Source organism: Gnatocerus cornutus, chromosome 8 (genome assembly GCF_029298725.1).
Source record: "Gnatocerus cornutus isolate USDA-ARS CGAHR chromosome 8, icGnaCorn1.1, whole genome shotgun sequence".
Taxonomy (NCBI): domain Eukaryota; kingdom Metazoa; phylum Arthropoda; class Insecta; order Coleoptera; family Tenebrionidae; genus Gnatocerus; species Gnatocerus cornutus.
In genome coordinates this window covers 9084332-9110248 of record NC_142240.1, presented here as the reverse complement: position 1 = coordinate 9110248, position 25917 = coordinate 9084332, and the positions used below count along the sequence as shown (strand labels likewise).

The window sequence follows — 25917 nt, the reverse complement described above, 5'->3', positions numbered from 1 at the left end:
AAGAGCTCATCAAGTTCGACGTCTACATGTGATCTATGTTGTAACTATGAACAGACTTGGATCGGAATTTGCGAGACTCTTAAAAGAGAAGTTCGCAAAGCCAAACATTAAAGACTCTGACCAGGTCGACTGGTTAGTTTTTTGTATTACTTGGAGTATGAAGTCAGACGATCATCGATTAACGAGTTATTTATTTCAATGGATTATAGTTTTTCCACGTGCGAGGAAAAACGTGTAAATTTAGGTTTTGTGATATTTGTTTTAGTTAGAGATGATAGAGCCTATATAATCCTGATAAGCCAGTCGTTTGTGATCTGTAGGAATACCAACTTTATGTACTTAAATTAATCTAAGATATTGTTGCATTTATTATAAGACTTTATTGTGCGAAAAGAGGGTTTATACCCAGAAAATTGGCATAGACGCGATCGCTTTATTTTTGACTGTTAGTTACTAAAAAAAATCTATGGTAATTGTGATAGGTTGGGTTAGGTAATAAAAAGCATTTCCTTTTATCAACTTGTATTCCAAAACGTGACGCCTATTCAAGTTAGAATTTGTACATCAATTTTTTTAATCTTTTATACAATTTTTTTACCTATACTACCATCTATATCCATGATATAACTGTGTTCAGTTTGTAATGCTGTGTATTTTAGTAAATAAATTGTATTGATTTAAAAAATTCGTGTTTCTAATCCTGTCACATCAGGGGGGTGGTTCACCTCGCCGGCTATTTCAATCTTATTCACTCTTAACACAGTTTGGGGGACTCTCATGAAGTTGATCCTCATGTACTGTTTCCTTCTCTTCTTTTTAAAGTGTGTCTTTGTATGTGAGAGTGTCTTTTCTATGACTGTGGCTTCTACTTTGACTAACCCCCTTTGAACCAAAGGACGCCCTATTAAAGTAAAGTCGCTCCCTCCAACTAACAGCACTTTATCTAAATTAATTCTGTCCCCGGCGTCAGGGGGCCACGACCCTTCCACTACAAAAACATCCCCTTCCGTGATTTTTACTTGTTTTCCTTGGAGGTGAACGACTGCAAACAATCGACCCTGTTTACCCTCAGCGACCTGTCGATTCACCTTATCGATTACACCTAAAACAAACGGTTCAATATTAACCAAAAATGTGACGAGTTTCACCTTGGTAAGCTTTCCGCTCTTCTTGCGTGTCGACAATTTCGTACGGAGTTGGCACATTGGCGTAGAACCTCGTCGCAGGTAAAATTTGCGAAACTACAGGTTTAGGGTAACTATAAGCTTGAAACTTGGGCAAACTCGTGAAAATCCGCCTGAGAGCACCGGCCATTTTTATAGGTTATGTGACGACAGCGTTTTGACAGATGTCAGTAAACATCAACACGACATCAACAACACATTTGGAAAGTTAAGTGGTTGAGGCGAATGATAATGAAAAGAGGCCCGGAAACACCTTTTTTGCATCGAGGACAGTTATGTTAAGCTTTTTCAAGAGTCGACATGGTTACGTTAGGTTGCCTGGTGGATTCTTAGGTAGGTGTCGAGCAAACCTTTTTTTAGAACCATAACGTTTGATCGCACGTGCAGGCACAGGGAAAATTTATGAGTCAAGTGTCACATAAAAGTGCGATAGCAGAATAGATGGAATTACTTTTCGAAAAAGTTGACTTTTTTGGCCAGATTTTCGGTCGGGTGGCTTTCAGCGCTTGCGCTGTGGCAACATGCCCTTGGTTTGAAAATGCGCAAAAATAAAATTTTAAGTGACATCATAAGTTTTTTTAATGGCTTTTGATTGACTTCGAATTATGCTTTGGAAGGGAGTTAAAAGGCGGAGTTGAATCACGCAAAATGTTTATTTAACTGCGCTGTAGTAATAAAGTTTAATTGTTGTTACAATGATACAATTGCTAAGTACGCTCTATCGCAACGTTTGTGTAAGAATCTAATTGGGTTTATAGGACGCAAATGGAAGCGTTAATTCAATTTATATTTTGTGCAGTGAATTTTGCATTTCCGGAGTGAACTGTTGATGAAAACCACAGCGCGCTCTCTTTTCATTGATAACAATTGTCCTCATGCTTCTACTGATAGTAGTAACCTTTTGTTATCACTCAAACGTTGAAACCAAATTTTGAACGAGGACCACTTCACAATGTTTAAAGATAAGCGTAATCTCAATTTTTTCCCGAAACAGCCTGCAATTTGTCGCTAAAGGTGTGCCAGGTGTGTAATAATATTCAGAATTGTTTTGCGTGCCACGCTTTGAGGTAGACTCCACCTAAAAGAGCAGTAATGAAATTAGCACAACCACACAAATCGGTTTTGTTCAACGGGGATGACATTTCTTGGGGAGCGGCGACGCGCTATCTACTGCCGAAGGTGCGGCGAACGCGGAAATGTCCTTCCTTAATATGCCCCATTTTCTATAAACGAAAGTGGTGTGATTCTGTAAATAAAAAGATTTACTTGAAAAAAGATAGTCATTACTCTTATCACGTTATCAAATATGTAGTTTTAAGATGACAGTACACGTTTAATTGCCAGGTACGTTGGTGTAAACTTTTTGTATTGGAAACTCCTATTATAACACTGGGCTGCATTGTACTTCTTTTTATATAATTATCGATCATCACCTTTTCTTGTGAAATGTCATAAAAGATACGGATCGTTAAAATCACTCAAAGGTCGAATTCGTAGGGGCTGGTTGGAGTGTCCTCACCCAGTTAGTCCTTGGTCGGTGGACGTTGCAGGTGCGCATCGACATCGTAGTGGTAGTTCAAAAAAAATTCATTCCATTCCTGTAATGGTAACATTAATTATTCATTGTTTTTTCCGTTCTTGCGTCAATAACCGCTATTTAAATTAATAAGCTCAGTCGTAAATATTTAATGTGGTATCGATTGTTATATTTTAATCTAGATCAGAATTCAGTGCGATGGTGCGCTCAATTGTGATTTTTTTCTTTTCCAAAATGAAACAATTAAACCATGTGCTTGTTCAGGGTGGCCTCTGAGGGGAGTTCACGAGACGGATGCCAGGTCAGAATATAGAGCTCGGACATCTATCTTCTAGTCCTACCAGAGATGAGTCAACTGCCAAAAAATACGAAACCCCAGGTACCTATTTCCTCTCTCTTCCTTTCCTCTTGAAGCACTTTCTTGTAGTTGTAACAAAAACTAGAAAGCGTTTATCACCACCTTTACTGACCTTTGGTGTGGTTTTTTCTTAACTTTTTATTGTTGTCCCAACAGTCTTTTGTAAATAATTGCTTAGAGAGATCGTAAAAAGTGCGTAGGTACTTTTTCACAGATACCTCGTTCCATCTGTTACAATTAACACCGACCTTCAACTCGCTTAATTATCTAAATAAACGCAACGAGCCATTCATCACTTATTACATGTTTTGCTTGAAATTTGAAAAATTCTTCGAATTTGCGTTGCCGGGATACAGATTTCCAAGCACGCGCTTAACGCGAGATCGATATTCCTCGGTGTTGGCTGTTAGATCAACGCTAAAACCAAAAATGACGATCTTCCAGCATAAATGTGGAAAAATGTAATGTGGTGAGGCTATTTCACTATGCGATGCCGCTTTATATGGAATTGTACACTTTGATTCGCGACCGATTCTTTCCCCGTAAGTGTTTTTGATGTGGGCTGGGTTTGTGTGATTCGTTCCTCTTGTTCATTATTTTTTTCCATTCGAGATGAAGAAGATGGGACTGCATCATCTTCGGCTTTGGACCGAGAAACAGAACCCGGGGACGTCCACGCCCCCATCGACCATCGCGTGATTTTTGTTAACAGAGCACAACCGCCGGTACCAAAATTCGTAAACAACAGAATATCGACTGCTAAGTATAGGTGAGTGGGCGGACTGCTGTGGGTTTTAATCTGTTTTGTGTTTTTTAGTGTCGTACGCTTCATACCGTTGTTCCTATTTGAACAGTTTCGAAGATGGGCAAACATATTTTTTCTTATGATTGCCATGTTGCAACAAATACCAGACGTGTCACCGACTGGACGTTACACCACACTAGTGCCTCTTATTTTTATTCTTTCGGTGTCAGCTATCAAGGAGATCATCGAAGATATCGTACGTCTACCACCAAAAAAGAGACAATTTTCTTACTTTTTTTTACAGAAAAGACATAGAGCGGACGATGAAACAAACCACAGAAAAGTTGAAGTACTTAGAGGCGACAATTGGATTTTAGTGAGGTGGATGGATGTCATCGTTGGCGATATTGTCAAAGTTCTCAATAACACATTTTTTCCGGCGGATTTGGTACTCCTGTCTTCAAGGTACTAGTCCGTAAAACGTTAATTATTGGACTACAATAACAAACTCTTCTAGCGAACCCCAAGGAATGAGCTTCATCGAAACCGCGAACTTGGACGGTGAAACAAATTTAAAAATCAGACAAGCAATCCCAAACACCGCGAAACTGACAGCCATCAGCGACCTAAGAAGTCTTTCCGGTTCCATAGAATGTGAGCCCCCGAACCGCCACCTGTACGAATTCAACGGAGTCCTCAAAGAGTTCAACAAATTGTAATGTAACCCCCTTGATATTCATCCCTCCTATTGTAAGTAATATTCTAGAGCACAGCCTTTGGGTCCCGACCAAATTCTGTTGAGAGGCGCTATGTTACGCAACACTTCTTGGATTTTCGGTATTGTAATCTACACAGGTCACGAAACCAAACTGATGAAGAATTCCACGGCAGCTCCTTTAAAACGATCCAGCGTCGACAAACTCACCAACGTCCAAATCCTTCTTTTGTTCGGTATTTTATTCATCATGTGTTTAATTAGCGCCATCTTCAACTTGATCTGGAATAGGAACAACAAAGGTGCCGACACCTACATAGATCTCGGTGAGTAGAAATAATAACATGAGAAACACTCAATTTTGATTTCAGCGCACTCGTCGGAGAACTTCGCGTACAACTTGCTAACGTTCCTAATTTTATTCAACAATCTCATTCCGATCTCCCTGCAAGTGACATTGGAAGTCGTTCGTTTCATCCAAGCCATCTTCATCAACATGGACATAAAAATGTACCACGCTGAAAGCGACACTCCAGCAATGGCCCGCACGTCCAATCTCAACGAAGAACTGGGCCAAGTGAAATATATCTTCTCCGACAAAACAGGAACTTTGACTCGCAACGTGATGGAGTTCAAACGTTGTGCCATCGGCCACGACGTCTACGACGCCACTGCCGAGAATTTCAACGACGCAATGATAATACAACACTTACGCAACAACCACAAAAACGCACCACTGATAAAAGAACTTCTCGTTTTACTCTCAGTGTGTCATACCGTCATCCCTGAAAAAATGCCCGATGATAGTATAGTTTACCACGCCGCCTCTCCCGACGAACGCGCTCTCGTCTACGGCGCCGCTCGTTTCGGCTACGTCTTCAAAAGTCGAACTCCAAGCTTTGTTGAAATCGACGCTTTAGGAGAAACCGAGCGCTATGAGATTCTTTCAGTGTTGGAGTTCTCTTCAGCGCGGAAACGCATGTCGGTCATCGTCAAAGATCCAAGCGGAAAGATTAAACTTCTGTGTAAAGGAGCGGATACTGTTATCTATGAAAGATTGGACAATTCTGGACGAGAACACAGCGAAGTGTTGCTTCAACACTTGGAGAATTTCGCTACGGAAGGTCTGAGGACGTTGTGTTGCGCCGTTGCTGAATTGAAGAAGGCAGAGTACGAGGATTGGAAGCAAATGTATCATAAAGCGACAGTTTCGATGCAACATCGGGAAGAGAAAATAGAAGAAGCGGCTAATTTAATAGAGAGGAAGTTGAAGTTGATAGGGGCGACAGCGATTGAAGATAAGTTGCAAGACGGAGTTCCGGAAACAATAGCGGCGTTGTTGAGTGCAAACATTAATATCTGGGTTTTGACAGGAGATAAACAAGAAACGGCCATCAACATTGGGTACTCATGTCGGCTGTTATCGCATGGAATGCAACACATCATTCTTAACGAAGACGGATTAGATGTAAGTGGATTTGTGGTTGAAAATCACGAAATTGACCGCATTTGGGTTTTCTCTTTTTTTCTAGAGTACTCGTGAATCGATTTTACGTCACAACACCGAGTTAGGCGACAATCTGAACAAACAAAACGAAATCGCTCTGGTCATCGACGGAAAAACACTAAAATACGCTCTTAGCTGCGAACTACGGACTGATTTCCTTCGTCTGTGCATCTCCTGCAAGGTGGTAATTTGTTGTCGAGTTTCGCCGATGCAAAAAGCGGAAGTCGTAGAGTACGTCACGAAACACACCAAGACGGTGACTTTGGCGATCGGTGATGGCGCGAACGACGTCGCCATGATCCAGAAAGCCCACGTCGGCGTCGGTATCTCAGGGGCTGAAGGACTACAAGCAGCTTGCGCGTCTGATTATAGTATCGCCCAATTTAGGTTCCTCCTGAGGTTATTGTTGGTGCACGGCGCTTGGAACTACTCCAGGATGTGCAAACTAATCCTTTACAGTTTCTACAAGAACATCTGTTTATACGTAATTGAACTGTGGTTCGCTATTTATTCGGGGTGGTCAGGGCAAATCTTGTTTGAGCGGTGGTCGATAGGTTTATACAATGTTTTATTTACGGCGTTACCGCCTCTAGCGATGGGGTTGTTTGATAAAGCTTGTAGCGATGAAGTCATGATAAAGCATCCACAATTGTATAAACCTTCCCAAAGTGGGGAATTATTCAACGTGAAAGTGTTCTGGTTGTGGGTGGTCAATGGGATGATCCACTCGGCTATTTTGTTCTGGTTACCATTGATGATTTGTCAAAATGAGATTTTATGGATGTCGGGTCGTGATGGAGGGTATTTAGTCACCGGCAACCTCGTGTACACGGTAAGATTACAATCGTGGTAAACGTAAATCATTGATTTTTTCCAGTATGTTGTGATTACGGTGTGTCTTAAAGCTGGGCTTGTTACCAATTCGTGGACTTGGTTGACGCACTGTGCCATCTGGGGCTCCATCGTGTTGTGGTTTCTTTTTATAATCGTGTACAGGTACGAGGGTACGCTTCGATTTTGATCGAGGCTTTTATGCTATGATTGCAGTTTCTTCTGGCCCACCATTCCTTTCGGCAGCGTCATGACGGGGATGTACTTAATGCTGTTTACCACTGCGGTCTTCTGGTTGGGCATGTTCCTTATCCCCGTTATAGCCATCATTCCAGATTTTCTCGTCAAAGTGTAAGTCTTCAGCCCGAGTCCCCTCACTTTCACATTATTTCTACCATTTTCCAGCTGCTTACCCGTTCCCAAGAGTCCTCGCCCTATTACCCGTAACATCTTTACTTATAACCGACCGAAAATTACATTTCAATTCTAGGGTCCACGGTACCATCTTCAAAACGCCTACAGACGCCGTCCGCGAAGGGGAAATCCGCAAGACAGGCACAGACGTCTTCAGGGGCGAATCAAAGAATTCGTAAGTACCGAATAGTGGTGTGACGTGCACGTTGCTACTTTTCGCACATGTTAGTGAGGCGGCCATTTAGATTTTCATTTGGGTTTGTGCACGCGAGCACTGGGTTTCTTTGAACAATTACAATTTAATTTAGTGTGAGGTGTCATATTTTGTTTCAAGTAACAGTACTAGTTTTCTTTTTATGACAGCAACATTACTGGTGTCCGGTGGAAACCGAACGTGGTGACTCCGGGTCGACTTCATCAGGCTTGAGTTTATGCGTGTCGATTGTTTGTCGGACGATTTTTGCAAACGGTTGACATTACTGCAGTCTTCATTGGAATTGTTCAAAAGGGACGCACAAAAACGCACATTTACGTTAACTTTATAAATTGTTTATTTTTGATACAAAGAATATTGTGGCAGCTAGTCTGAAATATTTTTGTAAAGAATAGTGTAATAGAAACAAAAATAAATCATTAATTTTTTTGATGTCCACTTGTAATGGTTGTTTTATGTTCTATGCCGAAACTCTCCATGTTGGTAATAACTGGTTGTTTGTTGCAAGAACAATGCATGCTCTGGAACAATTCGCCATATGTAAGTACCCCTTTTTGCACGAACCGCATGTAGTCTCCGCACTTGCTTTTACTAACAATGCTTGAGTGTTTTGCGTCGCTGTAAGTATGCCAGAAGCGTTAGTTGAAATGGTTGCAGACTCTCGGAAACTGCCCGTTTGCTGAAGAACGTGTTCACGCGTCGCACCCCCAGGATTGACTTGGAAGTCGAAATGTCACGTGAGTATACCACCATCACGCCAGCTTACACCACTAAATTTCACTTTTATTAATCTATATTGGCTACAAGGTAGAGTTGAAGTGACCTCGCGTCATTTTAATGTGTGTTTTTATCAGATGGGTTCGCTTTTTCGCAAGAAGAAGGCGGGGCGGTGTCCCAGACTGCTGTGATCAGGGCTTACGACACCAATATTCCCAAACCCGACGGGATGTAATTCCACGCTCCGACACAGCCAAAACATGTGCTTTTATAGCTTGTAAGTGGTTATTTTGGTTTAAATTGTGAAACATACGTAAGAGAAGCGATTGGTATTTGCTTCTCGCTACTTAATTTCGAGCTTTACGTTGTGCCAAAGAGGTGGAGCGAGCTTATGTATGTTTCATGCGGTTACAAAAGTGTCAAATTATTACAATCACAGAGTAGGTGAGGAGTTAGTTTTACGATAAGTCACTGTCACGTGCCTTTCTGAATTTACTTTTAGTGATACTTGAGTCACTTCACTGGAGAGACTTGATTTTAGTACTAAGCTATCTAAAGTCTGTACAGATTGACATATTTTTTGCAGTTTTTTTCTACGAATCCAATCTTTGGAGTTTCTCTCTCTTTATACATATATTAACTCTGTTGAGTTTTTGAATTTTGTTGTTGAGACGGAATCTTCGCGGACGGGCTGAATCTCCAAACACGCACTTTAATAAAAAAAATCACACAGGCAGCGAGTTCAGTCCGTCCCTGAAGTGTAAATAACTTAAAATAGTTATTGTTGTGATTCAGAATATTAATGTCTGTTAACCCATTTCAATTTTACGCGGTTGCGTCATTGTTGGCCCAGTGTTAAGTGCTCCAGGAGTTGGTCACAATCACTAGCACACATTCAATCAGCGAGACGATTAGTTTAAACTAAATTAACTAACTCCATCCACATTATGTTTACCAATTCCTGGAGCACCACTGCCCCAACAATCAACGTTACGATTTGTTCGAAGAACGTTAAAACAACTTCATGTTAATGTTAATCTACTGTGTATGCTATACATATTTTAAAGAAGATGTAATAAATGTATATTTATTTAACACAAACCATGGCTTTACTTCCATCTGCTGTTTTTCGACAAGTAGTTGCTGCTCTCGCCTTCGTGAAGATGAATGAGATCTTCATCAATCAGCAACTCAAAGTCGCCAAGGGCTTCCTGGCTTGGGATTTTATTCCAACGAACGTCAGGTAGCCCCGATGGTGGTACAATTATAGAAAAAATGTTATCCATGAGTTTATGCTTCAAGATTCGGTCGTTGGCTGTAGTAGACGTCAGCGATGGAGATGCGTTCACCTCAAGAAAAATACTAATAGACAGACTAAAAGTAAAGACTTCGTACTTCAATCAGCCACGGCTTGAGCTTGTTATCGATGATGATGTCGTATCCATAACATTCGAAACAGTGACGATCTGTGGCAATCACCGGAGCCACGGCTTTCAATGAGTGAATAATCAACCAACTGATCTGGTCAAACAATCTTTCTGTGACTTGTTTTCCTCTTGTGCTTTCTAGATGTAACCGCAGGTTCTGAACACTGAGTTTTCCTCCATGAAGTGAATTGTATTCTCCCTGGAAGACAAAAGTAAGTTTGGGGGATTATTCTATGGGAATTGTCTGAGGCACCCCATGTTTTTGCACCGAAACGTTGGTCAAATGGACGTACATGTTATCAAGTTCAGCGACGCTAGAGTCATACTTCACAGTACAAAACCTACAGAAACCTAGACGAAACTGGTAAGCCTTCAGGGGTCGGAATGACGTCACTAAAACATACAAACGGAGGTCGAACTTTTTCCCACCGATGAGTAGCGGATTGTCTATGTACCTAAAAGGAACGTGGTGATCTCAAGGAGTTTTAGAAAGTGTGATTACTTGGAAATGACATAACTCTCCTTGGAAAGTTGTTGTTGAAACGGACTTTTAGACTCGCGCGACCACCGTTTTAACTTGGACAGTTTGTTGATCAGGAAAATACCTGAGCCTTGGGATCTTCCACAAGGTTTCATGATCCAAGTGCTCTGAGGGGCTTTCCTATATTCTTCGACAAACATGTTATAATCAGCGGGAAGCACAAAAGTGACGGGGATGAAATCCAAGTGGAGGTATTTCGAGTCTCCTCGTTCCGCCAACACGTTGCCTTCCTTCTCCAAGTCTCTCCTGTACCTCTTAATGTTTTTAACCAACAAGTCCTTTCGTGATATTTCGTAATGATTGGGAAAATGATTAATCAATCTAGAATTATTTTTTTAGGACTGTCAATTGGAAATTAACACTCACTGGTTATCGTGCATCCTGTATCCGCTGTCCACACTAAACAAACTCCTACAGGTTTGTGTCCCTGCCCAATAAATATTCCAGTCATCTTCAGGACTAACCTGAAGCCAGCCCCGTTTTTCGCAATTGGCGACAACGACGCTTTTGTCTAAATCTGTACAAAAAGTCACACGCATTGTCACAGTGAATTTAATAAGAATACAGGACTTTTTAAACGCCTTTATTGATCAAACTTATTACTATGGATATGTACAAATTACTAGCTTTTAGATACTAAACCAGCCGGGCATGTTTGGCCGCTCTTTGTTTTTATCCAGAAATTGTTGAATGCCTGTCTTGGCCTGTCTTAGCGTCTCCTCCTCGTCTTTTTTCGCCTCTTCGTTGTCGGGGAAGAGCTCAGGGAAAACGAACTTCTCGTCCTTGGGCTAAAAGGTGAAATTTTCACGTAAAATTATATGTTTATTACGTGACGACGAGGTCATTTTTTGTTTGGGAAATTCGCGAACAAAACCGATAAATTAACAAACTACAAAACAGAAACCAAAAAAGCGTAAAAGATGTTTTCAGTGACGCCGTACATCCTTGAAAATGTTGATGATCAAATCTTTTATCACCTATCTAGCTCCACGTTTCGGTATCATTCGTGATTATTCCGTCGGTACGATGGGGCGCACGCTTAAGCTAAACAACGGTAGCGAAATTCCGATCGTCGGTTTAGGAACCTACAAGGTAAGCCCCATTATTGCTACCGCCTTATCTCTCGTAGTCGCCCCCAGGTCAAGTCGGGCAAGCAGTCAAGGACGCGATTTCTTGCGGCTATCGTCACATTGACTGCGCCTGGTTCTATGAAAACGAAGCCGAAGTCGGTGAAGCCCTCCAAGAAAAAATTGCCGAAGGGGCAATAAAAAGGGACGATGTTTTCATCACCAGCAAAGTAATTTCTCTTTTGACATAACCTCAATGTTGTTGCTGAAATTTCCAGATTTGGAACAACTTCCACGCCAAAGACAAAGTTGCGCCGATGCTAAAGGAGACTCTAAAGAACTTAAAACTTGATTGTCTAGATCTGTACTTGATGCATTGGCCTATGGGCTTTAAAGAAAGCGCACCGTCTTTGCCCACAGATTCCTCAGGATACAGTGATGTGGATTATTTGGAGACTTGGGAGGGCATGGAGGAGTGTGTCCGCCTGGGGTTGACCAAAAGCATCGGTCTTTCAAATTTCAACAGCGAGCAAGTGGACCGCGTCTTGAAAAATTGCACAATTAAACCGGTGGTGAATCAAGTTGAAGTTAATCCCAACATCAATCAGAAAAAACTGATAAAATTCTGTGCAGATAGAGATGTTGTCATTGTTGGGTTTTGTCCTTTGGGACGCAGTAACTACGTGGGGCGTCCTGGTTTCCCGAGTCCCACGATTTTCGACACTAAAGTCATAGAAATGGGGAAAAAATACAACAAATCTGCGGCTCAAATCGTATTAAATTATTTGGTATCACTGGGTATCTCTGTTATCCCAAAATCCGTTACAAAATCACGAATTGAAGAAAACTTTGATATTTTTGATTTTGAATTATCCCCAGATGATGTCGCGTATTTAGACTCGTGCAACAAAAACCAGCGATGCAGTCCTCAAACCGCGTATCAAAACCACAAATACTTCCCTTTCAGCATCGAGTTTTAACTAATAAAAACTTACAAGAGTGACGTATGCGAGTTTTTTGTCTTCTGCTTTCACAACATAGCCCTTGTTGTTCCTTCTAGTTTTCCCTAAAGCTATTCTGGTCCGAACATCGACAACTTTCACGTCGTAGATTTTTTCAAGGTAATTCCTAATGTCGTACTTTGTCATTTCCATGGAACACGAAAATTGAACCACATTTGGGGGCTGCTCGTGTGTTGGTCGAACGAGCTTTACCCAAAAGTTGGGTAAAAAAACGCGGAGCTGGGGGCCTCCACGTTGATAAATAGGGTACCTAAAACGGGTAGTAGCAAAAATGTGGAAATAAAAAGGGTTTCTCACCATCGGGTCGACATTTTCAAAAAGTGGGGTTAGAAAGTCAATTTCAAAACATCCAGACCTTACCAACCTTAATCGTGAAAATCCCTAGATTTTTTGGGACAAAAATAGAAACCTAATTAATGAAGGTCCAAGGACTGAAAATTTAGTAAAAATGTGGTTCAATTGATTTTAAATGACAATTTAAAAAAAATAATCATGAAAATGATAAAATTTGGGTACCAATATAGATAATAAAAGGCCCTAGTGAGGCGGGATCGATTTCGAAAATTTGAAGGAAACGGGTAGATATTTTGACCCGCTTTCCTTCACTTCCGGTCGAACTTTCACACTTGACTTGCAGACAAACGAACCTTTGAGAAAGCAGTTTATTAGACAATAAAGAAAAGACAGCAGTCTCGGGTATTGTTTATTAATGATCCCTTACAAATCCGGACAATCTGGCATCACCACCAGAGTAAACAAATTATTCCTTGTTACATGGGTCAAAGCACACAATAATCGTAATGCGAGTTAATTCACCATTTTCAACTGAAATGGTAACATGACACTTTAACGTCACACTTCTCATAAAATCCCACAAATTGAATTCTCTCAAGACCCAGGCGAATTTAATGGTCGAGGATGACTGCGATTGCGAAACTTTGGCGGCAAAAGAAAAGCTCAAGCACATTAAATGCAGAGTCATCAAATTAATGAACGATCAAATGATCAAAAGAACTGACGAACTTAAGATTAAACGGACAAGTAGCGCTTGGTGACTACAGGGCACAGTTGGGTAAAATAATGCGTTTGATTTTTTTAGGAGGAACCTTAACGTTAGTAGGTTTATAAATTCATGGTGGTGGTTGTGCCTTCTTTTAATTTCACTTTTATTAGTAGCAGCTTTTATGATTGGGTCTCTCCTGGGGGCTGCCTTATGTGGGAGAACTTTGACCCCGGGGAACAGCGAGAACGTGTTTTGATTAAAATTATACAAACAGAAATTGAAAGTGTATCTATATGGTTAGGTGCAAATAAAAACTAATTGGAATGAGAAAAGGCGTTTGTTTCAAAACAGAGTATGTATTACAGTCCAAATTTTTTACTTTTATAATTTAGCACACCCTTCTCTAACAAAATTGAACAAAATAAATAGACCTTTGTCAACAACATGGCAAAAAAAACGTAAAAAAAAGCGACTTGCCACTTTTACTTTTCCTCACACCATTCGTTTTCCTTGCGCACTTGCTCTTCTTCAGACGCTGTGAAATCATTCTTGATATTAAAAGTCTTCCGAATCTCCTCCGGCGCTTTTCCTTTGATCATATTGGCCACAGTCTTGCAAGTAACATCCAGCAATCCCTTGATGTCTAAATAGTTTGCTGCTAAAATCAGCTCAAACAAAGTACCCTGGTCAACCTTGAGGAAATCGGCGTCCCAGGAGGAAATATCATCTGTTCTTTTTTCTTTATTCTCATCATCTTCCGGTGGTGGAGGATCGTCTTTATGATACGTCGACCAGTGAATGACCTTCTTCAAAATTGCAGAGTTTACGTTGGGCAAGGGAACGACCTCTTCTTCTTCTTCGTCCATCCCCAAGTCTTCCAACATGGTCTTTATGGTCACGGAACATTTGGCGATTTCAACGTCGACTTCAAAGGTCTCACCGTCGGAGGAACGCAACTTTATGTTCGGCATTCTTGCTGATATTCAATTTTTCGAGTTGTTTTTGTTCCGCGGAATGACAGAATGAGAATATGGCGGATGACGCGTGCGCAGCTGTCACAAATGAGCGCTAAATTTGAATTAATTAAAACAAGAACTGATGCAACAAGAACGATCAATTCATGAGTATTGAAAGTGGGCGATGGGAGAGCAATTATTCAAGTGTAGGTTTCCTACACAAAAAAACTTAATTAATTTAAGATTTTACTGAAAAATATAATAAAATTATTAAAAAATTGATCATCTAACTTTAACAGTTTTCTTTTGTTATGGCTAAGAATTTAAATATTTTTTGTGACTGAATTACGTAGTTTAGCGGTTCGTTTAGAACTCCTTTTTCAAATTTCTTTAAAAAGTAAATATATTAAACAAGAAGTAATAACTTTCAAAAATCATTTAAGCTATCAAGCTAAAGAGTGTTTAATAATGTGGGCGCTCTTTTCTGCAATAAACTAGACATCTTTAGTTTCAACACGATACAAAAAAATAACAATAATTGTTCAATGAATAATTTGTTTAATGAACTGGAGAAATTTTCGGCATTACCGCAAAATCTGCTCAAGATGTAGGAGGAAATGTCGTTATTGGATGATTGCTAAATTGACTACAAATAATTGGAAATCGTCCACTACTTCTATCAAATGCGCAAGACGCCGCTTTTCATTTAAAAGAGGTGGCAACAAGAACAAGAATTTGAGTATTACACTGTTTGAGTCAGATTCAAGTCTTGGAAGCTGTCTCTTCTGCCCACAACAATGGTACGTTTTTTTTTCTTTAACTTCATCATAAGATATGAAAGTTTTCTTCATAAAACTAGATTTTTCTTAATTAACTTGAATTAACAAATAGTATAATTACACACGTTACCGCAACACATCGCCATCTGATGCAATATTTGCGAAAAATGTCAAGTACTGATCTTGATATTCAAAACGGTACTTAACAAACCACTTAAATAAAAATGTTGATCAATCAATATGATATATTATCATAGGAGAATCTAACACCGTCCACAAAAGACCATCGATTTTTGTTGGTACTGTTCGTTTGCGTGGTCTTTTTGGTAGTTCAAGAAGCCTATGGAGGACCTGTGAAAGGCGCAGATATGGGAACCAAACTCAACAGGAATTTCTGCAGGTATTTTTGCCTTAATTTTGTCTTTTTTTCTTTAACGTCTAGTTTCAGGAATCACATTTTTTCGCCCCGTTGTCGGGGGCAGCAAAAAAGGGATGTCTCGAATCGCCTCGACGAGTACAGGTAAAATATTTGTAGAAAAAAAAGAAAACCAATCGAATTAGTGCGCTTTAAAGGTTACCGCCTCTTGAAGATCTTCCCGCTCTTGAGCGTTCCCATGAGCTGACTGCAATTTTAAACAGCCCCACTCTTCTGGGAGAAATGTTACGAAAAGTCGTCGAAGTATCTCCAGAGTACGAAGAATCCTATTTGAAATGAGCCCTGAAAACAACAGTATTAAACAGTATTATATTTATTTATTTATTGTAAAATATTAATGAAGCATTTTCGAGTTTCATTAAAAAATCTGATGTAAAAATCTCTTTGAATATTCGTATGTTACAAAAAGAGTGGCAGTAGCGGGTATAGTCCGAACAAGCGTCGGAGTCAACCCATTGTAAAGCTGTCCAAATCCTTCATTCTTCCAAATTTGAAGAATCATCGTCACCATGTTAACACGACTGTTGGTGACTTGTATCCTTGACTTGGCGACATCAACTGGATAAGTGAGTGTCCAGAAAGTAGCACCACCTACAGCCCCAGCTACCATGGTCCTAAATAATCCAATATCGTCCTTGCTTTGTCCGTTACGCGCCAGTAAACTCCTCGTACCTGTGCACAAACATCGTAAAAAAACTTTAATTGTAATACCTCACCTTCATAAGCCCCAAAAAAGAAGAAATATCCCGGCATCTCGCGGACTAAAGTCGGTACCAACCCGTGGAAAAAACCCATCGGTCCCTCAGTTTTAAGAATCTCCGCAGCTAAACTCATAGGACCCATTTTTATAACTTTGAGACCTTGCGATTCTTGTTGCTTTTGCACCTCGAACATGGCCTGGAGTTTACATTTTAAAAGTTCCGTGGGGCATATTGCAATGGACGAAACAAATGACGCAAGGAAGCCTGCGGTTGCGTTCTCTAGTGATGATAATTGAGCGATATTTTCGTTTTTTGAAAATTGTAAGACGAGTTTCTGGCAAAAGCCGTAGCATAAAAAAAGGACGGAGTTTTCAGTAATGTTTGCCGCTAATGCCGGAACTGTTCCGGCATATAGACCACGGTAAATTCCATCAGAGCGCAACGTTTTCATAAAACAGTCAACCATGTTCTTGTACAACACCGGAAATGTTTGCATTTTGACCTTAACAGTGTCAAGGGGTTGTCCCACGTACACCAACGCGGTCCCACCTGTAAAACTAATTAAAAATTATGTTGATTTAGTGTTTTTTTTTACCCAAAGAACCCGCTGTGAAGTCAATAATTCCATCCTTGACGTGACTATTGCGTGCAATTTCCGTCATGGTTTCACACCATTCGAAAAAAAAAAAAAACAAGATTACAAGAACGTATTTATGAATAATGATAACACTTATGATCCCTAGATGTGATATGCACTGTCCAAAATAGGTTATGTGGTTCTCTAGCTCCGTTTGACTCAAAATCACTGGAAATAAATATTGCACACAAAATCATTGTAAATAAACGTAGAATAGCCCAATTCGTTTAAACGGACATCAAACAATACGAAAAGGGCCTTAGAAGTTGGTCGGAAACAAAATTTTAAATTTGAGCGACACTGGGGATTTTAGTATTTTAGCCTACTAGGGATTTTAAATTTAAATCATAAAAATCCCTAAATTTTTTCTAAGATAATTAAAAAATTTAAAAATACAAATCCAAAAACAAACATTTTACAGGATACGGTTTACTGCCGTTCCAACCTTTTTGCAACAAATTCGATTTCATCACCACCAAAAATAAGTTCACCCATTTTTTTCCGTTGCTGACTTCACATCAGTAATGGTTGACGTGTAAAAGTGACAGCAACCAACTAACCCTTTTTCTTCCAGTCAACATATTGTATTCAAAATAAGGTAAAACCTACCGTTTTTATGTAGATTTTCTCAAATTTTTTTACATCTAAAGGTAACAAACATGTGGAAGGGTCCTGGTCAGGACCCAGGAGGGGAGCCCGAAACGGGGCCACCCCCCGGTTCAAGTCAAGAATTATCTGATCTAAAAGACCAGTTCGAGCAACAACAAGTTTTGATCGCACAACTTAAAGAAATGATTCGTAAAAACGAACAGAGTAATGTAACGCAAGAAAAAGTGGATGAATACATGAACACTCTGTCTAAACGTGGGGGCAAAGCCAAAAAACAGAAAAAGGACGACGATACTAATAAGAAAACTGTTGACATTCCGGCCAGTCAAAAGATCAGTCTCTTGCGTCAACAAGTGGAGGAAAACAAAGCTAAATTAGCTGAAAGGGGCAAGAGCAAAAAGGGAATTGAAGACATGGTCACTCAGTTGAAGGCGCAGTTGGATGATTCACAACAGTTGATTTCGTTGACGCCTCATAATTTATCCTTACAAGACACCAAAGAGTATAATGAAAATTCTAGTTCTCAGGAGTTGTACACAGTGCTGTTAACTAAAGAAAAACGCATCAGTGACCTTCTTGCTAAAGTCCAGAAGTTGGAATCCAACGTTTTAGATCTACAAGAGAATGTTAAAGAGAAAGATTCTGTAATTGACGCAAGAACTAAAGCAATCACTTTAATGACGGAGAATTTGAGCAGAAAAGGAAAAACCACTTTAGACGCTCTTGACGATACTAAAGAACAAATGAGAAAGATGCAAGAAAACTTTGTTAAATTAGAAGCAGACATGAAAGCACGCCAAGTAAAATTGCTGGATGACTTGAGACATAAAAATTACGAAATCGCGGAATTACAAGAAATCAACGACGGTTTAAATAAACAACTTAAAGAAGAAAAGGAGTTTGAAGAGAAAGAGGATTTCTCTGTGGAATTGGAGACTTTAAAAGCACAAAACTCACAGCTGTCTCAGTTCATTCAACAAAAAGAATCAAGAATTAAAGAATTGGAAGAACAGGTGAATCAGACAAAAGAGAAAGACACTGAGGGAATTGAAAACGAGGAAGTCAACAAACTTAAGAAACAGTTGGAAGAGAGCAATAAAAATATGATAAAGGTGAAGGCCCAACACAAGTCCAAAGTCAAAGAATTAAATAAGAAAATCGAGGCTTTTAAGAAAGTCAGTGATTCCAACGCTGAAATCGTGCGATTAGAAACCGAAACCGGAAAACTTAATCAGAAAATTGCCGAATTGGAGGAGGAAAAAGGAAGTTTACAACTAAAATTGGTGGAATCTGATTCTGCCAAAGGTAAAACTCCCACATCTTTCCCTTTTATGTTATTTAAAATCATCTTTCAGGTTCTGAGCCAGCAGAACGCAAAAACGAATTGGAAGAGAAACTTGAGGACCAGGAGAACCAGCTGGAAGAAAAGGATAAAGTTATATCATTTTTGGAAGCTGGTGAGATTTTCACAGCGCCATTACTTTCCCTTCCTTCATACATTTTTTTACAGAAATTTCCCGTTCGAAATCCGAGATCGAAAGCTTATCCGAAAAACTCTCGAGTCTTTTCCACTTGGAAAACGCCCAAGTCACCTCGGAAATGGCGTCGATTCAGTTCGAGGAACAAATGGAAGCTCTCGAAAACGAAAAGAGACAACTAACGACCGAAAACGAGAACTTAGTGAAAGAAAAGGACCAACTGTTGGAGACAATAGAACAGCTCAAAAAAGAAAAACAGGAATTTTCCACGAAACTCGATCACTACATCCAAGAGAACATGGAGCTCATTGATAAACTCGAGAAACTGAGCGTTGAGAAGGTTTCTTCCGCCGAAAGCATCGAAATCGTGGAGGGCCTAACCCAGCAAGAAAAACTAGAACTGGAAGCTTATCAGAAGAACTTGGATTTAGTTGCCGGTAACTTGAAATCAAGCGAAGAGAATTTACCACAAGGAGACTTGAACGAAAGCGTGAATGAGTTGACTGAAGAAACTTCAGAGTTGTTGCAGAGGATCGAACTGTTCACTGTTGAAAGAAGGGAAGTAATGGAGAAGATGGAACAGCTAAAACAAGAAAATCTTAATCTGAGTTTAAAAGTCAAAGAAGTGGAAAACAATAGAGATATTCTGGCCGAAACATACGAGCAGTTGCAAAGTGAAAAAGAAGTTCTTGATGCCAAAGTAGAGACCGTTGAGGCAGAAAATAGCAGTTTGAAAGAAAAACTTAACCAAAACGAAAGCGAAAGCCGGGAAGAACATACTGAAAATCGTTCCGAGATGATTAAAGAACTAGAAGATGAACTGGCGACGTCTAAAAAATTACTAGAAGAAAAACGAACCGAGTTGGAGGAAGTAAACGATTTACTTCGCAGAGTTCAGTCAGGACTTGAAGAACGAAATAAAGAGAACTGTCATCTCAACAATAGCATCATCGATTTGAACAGAACCCTCGCTGATCTAGAAAATGACAACAAGAGTCTCCAGATCAAGATCACGCAACTAGAAGAACTGGGAGCCAGTTTAAACCAACAAATCGAGAAAGGCCAAGAGGAAATAGAAGCTGTGAGCAACTCAGAGTGGGAAACTCGCCGCCTCCTTGAAAGCAAAGACAACGAAATCACTAAGTTAATGAAGGAACGAGACAACACCGAGAGCGTCATTTTAGATCTGCAAAAAACAATCAGAGATAAAGACGAAAGTTTCCACAAGATCACTTCAGAGATCAAAGAAAAATATCTAACGCTTCAAAGGCAATTGGAAGACAACTCTGGGAATCTCCAGAACATCACTGCTCCTTTGCAAACTAAAGTCGAGGAGTTGACAGTAAAGAATAAAGATCAGTTGGAGAAGATGAAGAAAATAGCCGCCAACCTCAAGAAAAAAACTCAAGCGTATCAAGAATTAGAAGAAAAGTTGAAAGAAACTCAAGATCGCCACGAAGTCGAACTGAAAACGTCTCTCCAGCAGCTTCAAGACTTGGAGTCTGAAGTATCACGTCTGCAGAAACAATTTGACGACAAGTGTGAAGAATTCCAAGTCCTCGAAGTGAAGAACGTAGATTTGCAAAACGTAATCACGGATTTGAGAGTGAAATTAGACAAGAACAACGAGATGAGTTTACAACAAGAGTTACTTCTCACCAAAGAGAACCTAGGGAGTGTTGAAAGCTCCCTCCAAGCTAAGATACAAGAACTTGAAATGATCATAGAGACGCAAGAAGGCGAACTGAGTAAAACCAAAGAACGCTGCGCTAAACTAGAAGAGGGAATTTCTTTTGTCGAGGAAAGGCGTTTAAGTTTAGAGCGACGAGCAATTGAGTTGGGGGCCGAGTTAGAAGAAAAATCTGTCACGTGCGAAGAAATGAGTAGAAGTGAAGATTTGTTAGAGCGGAGGTTGGCGGCATTGGCGGCCCACGACGAAGCTATAGAGAAGAAATTGGAAGACGCTATTACAGAGAACCAAGAGTTGAATAAACAAAATCAAAAATTGGGAGAGAAGAACGAGAAGATGAGGAAGAAGTTGGAAGAGTTTAAAACGAAGTTACAAGGATTGGAAGGGCAACAGGGTATTGTCGAGGAATTGGAGACGCAAAGTGACAACATGAAGAAACATATTCACAACCTGGAGAATGATTTAAAGACTTTGCAGAACGAATATGAGAAATTGTTGGAGGAAAGTAAGAACGATTTTGATAAAGTCAACGGCGACTGGCAAGCGCAGTTTGAGGAGGTTCTTAACGAAAAAAATGAACTTATGGTCAAATGTGAGAAGTTTGAAGAAGAATTGAAAGAGATTGTTGAAAAAGAATTTGGATTTAACAACGAATTGGTGGATTACAAAATGAAGTTGGAAAGTAGCGAAATAGAAATCCAAAATTACGAAGAGCAGATACAAAGGTTGTCCAAAGAGAAAGAAGAGGTCGATAGTTTGAGGCATGAAATTGCAATTAAAGAAGAAACGATACGAAACTATGAAGAACGATTTGAGATGTTGACACGACAAAGTGAAGAGTTCCTCAAATTAAAAGAAATGATCTCTGAGAAAGAGAGCATTATTAAAGATTTTGAACAACAAATACATCGTCTTTCCAGAGAAAAACAAGAAGCGGAAACCCAACTACAGGAGCAAAGTTTCCAAAAACAAACGGCGTCAACTTCTCTATCTTCATTCTTCGACAACGTTCCTCGTGAAGAGCCGAAGTTGGTTGATCAACTCCAAGAAGAATTGTCCATGTCTAAATCCAGGATTGCAGAGTTGGAAAATACTATACAAGACTTATCACATAAACAGAGCTCACAAGTCGTTTCTTCCTCTCAAGAGCCGCAGCAATCGATTCCGACTTTCGTTTGGTCGAGTCAAAGTAACGATCCATTCGATTTCGTGGCAACAGCACCAGAAGCACCACCACCACCACCATTAGGAAACACTCAACAAGAACTACTCGAGAAAATCAAAACTTTGCAATTTATGCTGTTCAATGCAGATAAAGAAAAAGAAGAAACGCTCATCCAATGCCAAGAGCTAACAAACGAGTTAACACGTTTAATATACGAAAAGCAGATGCAGCCACAAGAAGTAGAGTCTCAGATTGTACAAGACGTGGTGGATACACCAGATTCACTAAGCGACCTCCGTGGATTGGAATTCACAGAGACCAAACCTCCTGTTATGTCTTCGTTGGAGGCCGGTCCGGTCGTAGAGGAGGTCATAAAACCGGAACAAGCGTATCTTTGCTACGCCGATAACGAAGCGTCCCAACTAGAGTCACAGGTTCTATCAGAGGCCGATCTTGTCGACACTCCAGCAACTCATCATCAACTCCAACAGCTAGAGTTTGAACAGACGAGACCACCGGTTGTTTCCACCGATAGACCAGTTACTGAAGAACCTTGTGCTGCTCGAGAAGCATACCTTTGTTACAATACGTTTGGAGAAAACGACGATGGGTGGGGTTGGGGTCCTGAAGAAGCGAAACTAGAAGAAGAACACGCTAAAAAAAGCGAAAATCTTGAAAGCCTCGCCAACAGAGTCCGCGTCTTAGAAATGGAACGAGAAAACCACCTCGAAGAAATACGACAACTTCAAGTAAAATCCGGCAAGTTAATTAAAAAACTAAAAGAGTTTAAAGCGAAGAACGAAGAATTATCACAACGGAAGAAATCTGAAGGAGACTTGTTTAATTTGGACGACACTATTCAAGAGGAACTGAAATTACAGATTCAACAAGTCGAGAAAAAGCTTAAGGAAACTTCCAGCGAATTGGAGAAAGAAAGACACGAAAAAGCATCTCTCACTAAGAAGATTGATGTCTTAACCTCTGCCAATGAGCGAATGATTGAGATGAAAGAGAAACAAGACGTTGAATTGTTGGGTTGGCAGCAAAACTGCAGAGATCTAAACTCGAAATTGGAACGATTTGAATGGGGAGACGATGGTTTCGCTTCGGCTGATCAACCCTCGCCGAAGAAACACCCAGAAAGTGGTGGAGATTTAGACGTTATGAATAAAAAGATCGAGGAGTTGAACGAAATGGTCAAAGATTTAACTCTGGACAACGAAGAATTGCAGGCGCTTCTTGAAGAACAGCGGAGCTTGAGGCTGGAAGCGGAAAAATCGATTATTCACGGGGATTCTTCAACAGAAGAAAAGCAACAGCTTGAAAGAGACCGAGATGCTCTTAGTAGCCAGTTACAAGTAACCGGTGAAGAAAAGAAGCTGCTTCAAGATCAAGTTAACGAGCTCATTAAGAAGAATTCAGAGCTGTCTGATCAATTCCAGCTTCTGGAGCAACAAAACGCAGAACTTGAGGCGTTACAGACTAGCAAAGATGAAATAATCACACATTTGAACAACAAAATCCGCCAGGTTGAAACCGAAATGCAAAGTCTGTTGGCGCAACTACAAGAAAAATCCCTTCAAGTGGACTCTTTGCACTCAGATGCTCAAACAGCTCTAGATAGAGAAAGGGAAGTTTTAATACAGCAACTACAAGACAAGACTGCAGAACTAGAATCATTACGTAACTCATATACAGGAGAAAAAGACCACCTCCTCAGAGAACTGCAAGAGAAGAGTTCCCAAATCGACTCACTGAAAGCTTCAATGGACTCCCAGACTTCCACAGAAACAGAAAAGCAAGTCCTCTTTAAAGAACTTCAAGAAAAGAATGCCCAAATCGAGTCGCTACGGGAATCTGTTGACTTTCAAATTGAATCATTGCGTCAGGAATTGGACAATCAAATCAAAATCGCTGAAGCGCTACTTGAAGAAAAGAAGACTTTCGCTGAGACAATCGCCGGTAAAGACACAGAGATTGCGACTTTGTCGGCAACTATGGAACAGATGACACAAGAATGGGAAATGAGAATTAACCAACGTGGCGCTGACGTTGCTGAAAGTTGGAAACTCCATTTAGAAACGCGCGAAAGCGAATTTTCCCAAATCGAACAACTTTTGCGGAAAGAAATCAACGAATTGGAGGAGAAATCAAACGCTTTGGTCAACGAGAATAACGAGTTGAGAAAGAATGTTGATGCTGAGATCAGAAATGAAGTAGATAGAGTTGCTGCTTTGCAACAGCAGATCAATGATCGGCAGCAGTACATCAACGATTTGACTAGAACGCTTCAAGAAAAGCAGAGTGAAGTTGAAAGACTCCAGGTAGAGCTTGACACCATAAAGAAGAACCATGAAGAAGCCATATCGGCAGTTTTTGAAGTTGTTCAAAGTTATTCCAAAGAAACCGTAGAGCACAACGCAGGCGGTTTAGTAAAAGCCTTTGATGCTAAAGAAATGGTAATAAGAGATCTTCATCTGGAAATAGATGAAGTTAAAGCAAAGTTAGTGGAATTGCAAGGAGACGTTTCAAGAAAAGTTCACGAAATAGAGAATTTGAATCAGCTCTTGAGCGAGAGGAATCAAACTATTGCATCTCTGACCTCTCAAGTCGAACAAGTCCAACACCTGAAAGATTACGAGCACGAAAATATTCAGAATATGCAGCAAAATCTGCTGGAATACCAACAAGCTAATGCAAACATCAGCACGCAGCTGCAGACACTGAGCGCACAGTTAGATGCCAAAGAAAGGGAGATTGCTAACTTGAGGAAAATGTTCGAAGACAAGGGAAGAGAGCACGGGTATGCCCTCGAGCAGCTTTCTCAAGAGTACAGAGCTTCCATTAACGAACAATCCCAAGAAATAGAGAAGCTTTCAAGGAGGTTGAGTGAAAATGAAAACCACTACGAAGAGTTACTTCAGAATAAGGAAACCGAACTTGAAGGGGTTCGCTTCGATATGAGAAACCAGTCTGAAACGTTTAATGCACAATCACAAGAACTGGAAGACTTAGTGCTGCAACTGCAAACAAAAATTGAAGAGTCTGCGAATTTGCAACAGAAAATCGACGAGCAAACCGTTTTGATCGAGGAAGAAAACCGACAATTGACCGATTTGAGAGCCATCATCGAAGAACAAGTATTAAAGATTGAGGAATTAAAAACGGAACTTTATCAAAAAAGCAATGATTACGATTCATTGATTGCTGAAATGGATATAAGCCGCACGAGTGCCAAAGAGACTGAAACTGAAACGGCTGCCCGACCAAGAGTTCAAGAGAGTGAAGACTTGACGGAACCTGTGAGTAGAGCAGAACTCGACTTGGCACTCTACATGCTCCATCAAAGAGACGTTCGCTGCGAGGAGCTGACAGTTGAATTAACTCAGTTACTCGAAGAAAGAGACACGCTTCAACTCAGACTCTCCAATGTTCTCAGAGAGAAAGAAGAAATCGGAAGGAAAATGCAAGGAGAAAAAGCAATTCCGTCCGGCTCAGGAACCGTTCCAAAAGTCCAGACTGAAATGGCGCAGGATGTTTTAGATCCTCTTACCACCAAGTAAGTGAGTAAATGTTTGGAATTTGAGATTTAACGCAATTTCTAGGTTGTCCGAATTGAGATCTGTCGGGTATAAAAAAGACAAATCCCTCGTGGACGAGCAAGAGATGAGGAGGTTGCAGCAACTGTCCATTATGCAGCAGCATAGAGATGTCGCGGCAAAGTTGCCTCCAGAGGCCGCTGCACGATTGGTGGACGCCAGTTATACTCTCTGTGAGTTGTAGGAGAGTATTTTGTACTCGACCTAACTTTCGGTTGCTTTTTTCAGCTCGTGACGTGCAAAGTCCATCAAAGGTGCTACTGAACTGGTTATGGGGCAGGAGTACGCCTAAAGTAAATAACATATAGTCTAAAATGTGCCTAAATTTTTAATGTTACGTGTAGTGTGATAAGGTTTAAATGGTTGTTGTACAGAACTTTTGTAAAATTTGTAACATAAAAATGAAATGTCGGCATTTATTGTATAAATAATTTGAAATGTGCTTAAAGCAATAAACTATTTATAGAACACAGAGTCGTAAAGATTCAGGAACGTGATTTGTAGCTAATTTGCGCTATTTTTGCTGCTTGTGTGCATTTTTTTCAGTACCGGAAGTCAAAATAATTTCGTCAGGTTTATACAGAA

At 40.2% G+C, this 25917-nt stretch overlaps 9 protein-coding genes across 11 annotated transcripts; 4 read left to right on the top strand and 5 right to left on the bottom strand.

The window, feature by feature from the left end:
* Positions 1–505: 505 nt before the first annotated feature.
* On the bottom strand, positions 506–1314 carry mRpL21 (mitochondrial ribosomal protein L21). Its single transcript, XM_088042877.1, has 2 exons — positions 1149–1314; positions 506–1102 (listed from the first exon to the last, which is right to left on the bottom strand). The coding sequence occupies exons 1-2, from the start codon at positions 1312–1314 to the stop codon at positions 678–680; spliced, it is 591 nt and encodes a 196-aa protein (XP_087899003.1). The 3' UTR covers positions 506–677.
* A 112-nt stretch (positions 1315–1426) lies between these two features.
* Positions 1427–9323, top strand: ATP8A (ATPase phospholipid transporting 8A1). The gene is made up of 14 exons (XM_088042866.1): positions 1427–1517; positions 2986–3100; positions 3692–3848; positions 3897–4080; positions 4129–4289; positions 4342–4539; positions 4591–4865; positions 4911–6007; positions 6072–6878; positions 6924–7042; positions 7094–7228; positions 7368–7466; positions 8163–8242; positions 8360–9323. The coding sequence occupies exons 2-14, from the start codon at positions 3016–3018 to the stop codon at positions 8455–8457; spliced, it is 3495 nt and encodes a 1164-aa protein (XP_087898992.1). The 5' UTR covers positions 1427–1517; positions 2986–3015; the 3' UTR covers positions 8458–9323.
* On the bottom strand, positions 1821–10730 carry TTLL1B (Tubulin tyrosine ligase-like 1B). Of its 3 annotated transcripts, XR_015770541.1 has the most exons (7): positions 10557–10730; positions 10152–10511; positions 9903–10104; positions 9618–9848; positions 9325–9571; positions 2618–2782; positions 1821–2430 (listed from the first exon to the last, which is right to left on the bottom strand). XR_015770541.1 is itself a non-coding variant. In XM_088042875.1 (6 exons), the coding sequence occupies exons 1-5, from the start codon at positions 10727–10729 to the stop codon at positions 9332–9334; spliced, it is 1206 nt and encodes a 401-aa protein (XP_087899001.1). In that variant the 5' UTR covers position 10730; the 3' UTR covers positions 2539–2782; positions 9325–9331. The 3 variants fall into 3 exon arrangements, 2 of the variants coding, with proteins under 2 accessions (XP_087899001.1, XP_087899000.1); XM_088042875.1 differs by lacking the exon at positions 1821–2430 and having other exon boundaries at positions 2539–2782; XM_088042874.1 differs by lacking the exons at positions 1821–2430; positions 2618–2782 and adding an exon at positions 7939–8026.
* A 29-nt stretch (positions 10731–10759) lies between these two features.
* mRpL23 (mitochondrial ribosomal protein L23) lies at positions 10760–12666 on the bottom strand. The gene is made up of 3 exons (XM_088042880.1): positions 12577–12666; positions 12253–12529; positions 10760–10978 (listed from the first exon to the last, which is right to left on the bottom strand). The coding sequence occupies exons 1-3, from the start codon at positions 12588–12590 to the stop codon at positions 10820–10822; spliced, it is 450 nt and encodes a 149-aa protein (XP_087899006.1). The 5' UTR covers positions 12591–12666; the 3' UTR covers positions 10760–10819.
* Positions 11127–12260, top strand: LOC148169525 (1,5-anhydro-D-fructose reductase-like). Its single transcript, XM_088042876.1, has 3 exons — positions 11127–11282; positions 11320–11487; positions 11536–12260. Exons 1-3 carry the CDS (start codon positions 11142–11144, stop codon positions 12235–12237), a joined length of 1011 nt encoding a protein of 336 aa, XP_087899002.1. The 5' UTR covers positions 11127–11141; the 3' UTR covers positions 12238–12260.
* A 938-nt stretch (positions 12667–13604) lies between the features above and the next one.
* On the bottom strand, positions 13605–14362 carry SkpA (S-phase kinase associated protein 1 SKP1-related A). The gene has a single exon (XM_088042879.1). The coding sequence runs from the start codon at positions 14251–14253 to the stop codon at positions 13765–13767; it is 489 nt and encodes a 162-aa protein (XP_087899005.1). The 5' UTR covers positions 14254–14362; the 3' UTR covers positions 13605–13764.
* A 595-nt stretch (positions 14363–14957) lies between these two features.
* LOC148169522 (uncharacterized) lies at positions 14958–15832 on the top strand. Its single transcript, XM_088044420.1, has 4 exons — positions 14958–15038; positions 15275–15417; positions 15466–15537; positions 15591–15832. Exons 1-4 carry the CDS (start codon positions 15036–15038, stop codon positions 15730–15732), a joined length of 360 nt encoding a protein of 119 aa, XP_087900546.1. The 5' UTR covers positions 14958–15035; the 3' UTR covers positions 15733–15832.
* On the bottom strand, positions 15751–17192 carry LOC148169521 (mitochondrial ornithine transporter 1). The gene is made up of 3 exons (XM_088044419.1): positions 16750–17192; positions 16170–16703; positions 15751–16125 (listed from the first exon to the last, which is right to left on the bottom strand). Exons 1-3 carry the CDS (start codon positions 16814–16816, stop codon positions 15812–15814), a joined length of 915 nt encoding a protein of 304 aa, XP_087900545.1. The 5' UTR covers positions 16817–17192; the 3' UTR covers positions 15751–15811.
* A 94-nt stretch (positions 17193–17286) lies between these two features.
* Positions 17287–25802, top strand: LOC148169520 (uncharacterized). The gene is made up of 6 exons (XM_088044418.1): positions 17287–17389; positions 17442–18705; positions 18756–18857; positions 18911–25292; positions 25339–25505; positions 25561–25802. Exons 2-6 carry the CDS (start codon positions 17451–17453, stop codon positions 25638–25640), a joined length of 7986 nt encoding a protein of 2661 aa, XP_087900544.1. The 5' UTR covers positions 17287–17389; positions 17442–17450; the 3' UTR covers positions 25641–25802.
* Positions 25803–25917: the final 115 nt, after the last annotated feature.

What these genes read in the sequence shown, in the direction of transcription:
- SkpA (XM_088042879.1), bottom strand. Translation starts at nt 14,253, where the DNA reads ATGCCGAACATAAAGTTGCGTTCCTCCGACGGTGAGACCTTTGAAGTC.
- mRpL21 (XM_088042877.1), bottom strand. Translation starts at nt 1,314, where the DNA reads ATGGCCGGTGCTCTCAGGCGGATTTTCACGAGTTTGCCCAAGTTTCAA. An exon ending in AGAGCGGAAAGCTTACCAAG is followed by an intron (nt 1,103 to 1,148) that starts GTGAAACTCGTC and finishes CGTTTGTTTTAG; the next exon opens with GTGTAATCGATAAGGTGAAT.
- LOC148169521 (XM_088044419.1), bottom strand. Translation starts at nt 16,816, where the DNA reads ATGACGGAAATTGCACGCAATAGTCACGTCAAGGATGGAATTATTGAC. An exon ending in CTTCACAGCGGGTTCTTTGG is followed by an intron (nt 16,704 to 16,749) that starts GTAAAAAAAAAC and finishes TTAGTTTTACAG; the next exon opens with GTGGGACCGCGTTGGTGTAC. An exon ending in CTTTTTTGGGGCTTATGAAG is followed by an intron (nt 16,126 to 16,169) that starts GTGAGGTATTAC and finishes GTTTGTGCACAG; the next exon opens with GTACGAGGAGTTTACTGGCG.
- LOC148169525 (XM_088042876.1), top strand. Translation starts at nt 11,142, where the DNA reads ATGTTGATGATCAAATCTTTTATCACCTATCTAGCTCCACGTTTCGGT. An exon ending in TCGGTTTAGGAACCTACAAG is followed by an intron (nt 11,283 to 11,319) that starts GTAAGCCCCATT and finishes TATCTCTCGTAG; the next exon opens with TCGCCCCCAGGTCAAGTCGG. An exon ending in ATGTTTTCATCACCAGCAAA is followed by an intron (nt 11,488 to 11,535) that starts GTAATTTCTCTT and finishes TGAAATTTCCAG; the next exon opens with ATTTGGAACAACTTCCACGC.
- TTLL1B (XM_088042875.1), bottom strand. Translation starts at nt 10,729, where the DNA reads ATGCGTGTGACTTTTTGTACAGATTTAGACAAAAGCGTCGTTGTCGCC. An exon ending in TACAGGATGCACGATAACCA is followed by an intron (nt 10,512 to 10,556) that starts GTGAGTGTTAAT and finishes AAATAATTCTAG; the next exon opens with ATTGATTAATCATTTTCCCA. An exon ending in GAGAGTTATGTCATTTCCAA is followed by an intron (nt 10,105 to 10,151) that starts GTAATCACACTT and finishes CGTTCCTTTTAG; the next exon opens with GTACATAGACAATCCGCTAC.
- ATP8A (XM_088042866.1), top strand. Translation starts at nt 3,016, where the DNA reads ATGCCAGGTCAGAATATAGAGCTCGGACATCTATCTTCTAGTCCTACC. An exon ending in CTCAAAGAGTTCAACAAATT is followed by an intron (nt 4,540 to 4,590) that starts GTAATGTAACCC and finishes GTAATATTCTAG; the next exon opens with AGCACAGCCTTTGGGTCCCG. An exon ending in AGGGGCGAATCAAAGAATTC is followed by an intron (nt 7,467 to 8,162) that starts GTAAGTACCGAA and finishes AAATGGTTGCAG; the next exon opens with ACTCTCGGAAACTGCCCGTT.
- LOC148169522 (XM_088044420.1), top strand. An exon ending in CTCAACAGGAATTTCTGCAG is followed by an intron (nt 15,418 to 15,465) that starts GTATTTTTGCCT and finishes GTCTAGTTTCAG; the next exon opens with GAATCACATTTTTTCGCCCC. An exon ending in AATCGCCTCGACGAGTACAG is followed by an intron (nt 15,538 to 15,590) that starts GTAAAATATTTG and finishes TGCGCTTTAAAG; the next exon opens with GTTACCGCCTCTTGAAGATC.
- LOC148169520 (XM_088044418.1), top strand. Translation starts at nt 17,451, where the DNA reads ATGTGGAAGGGTCCTGGTCAGGACCCAGGAGGGGAGCCCGAAACGGGG. An exon ending in GGAATCTGATTCTGCCAAAG is followed by an intron (nt 18,706 to 18,755) that starts GTAAAACTCCCA and finishes ATCATCTTTCAG; the next exon opens with GTTCTGAGCCAGCAGAACGC. An exon ending in GGACGCCAGTTATACTCTCT is followed by an intron (nt 25,506 to 25,560) that starts GTGAGTTGTAGG and finishes TGCTTTTTTCAG; the next exon opens with CTCGTGACGTGCAAAGTCCA.
- mRpL23 (XM_088042880.1), bottom strand. An exon ending in AACTCGCATACGTCACTCTT is followed by an intron (nt 10,979 to 12,252) that starts GTAAGTTTTTAT and finishes TTCACCTTTTAG; the next exon opens with CCCAAGGACGAGAAGTTCGT.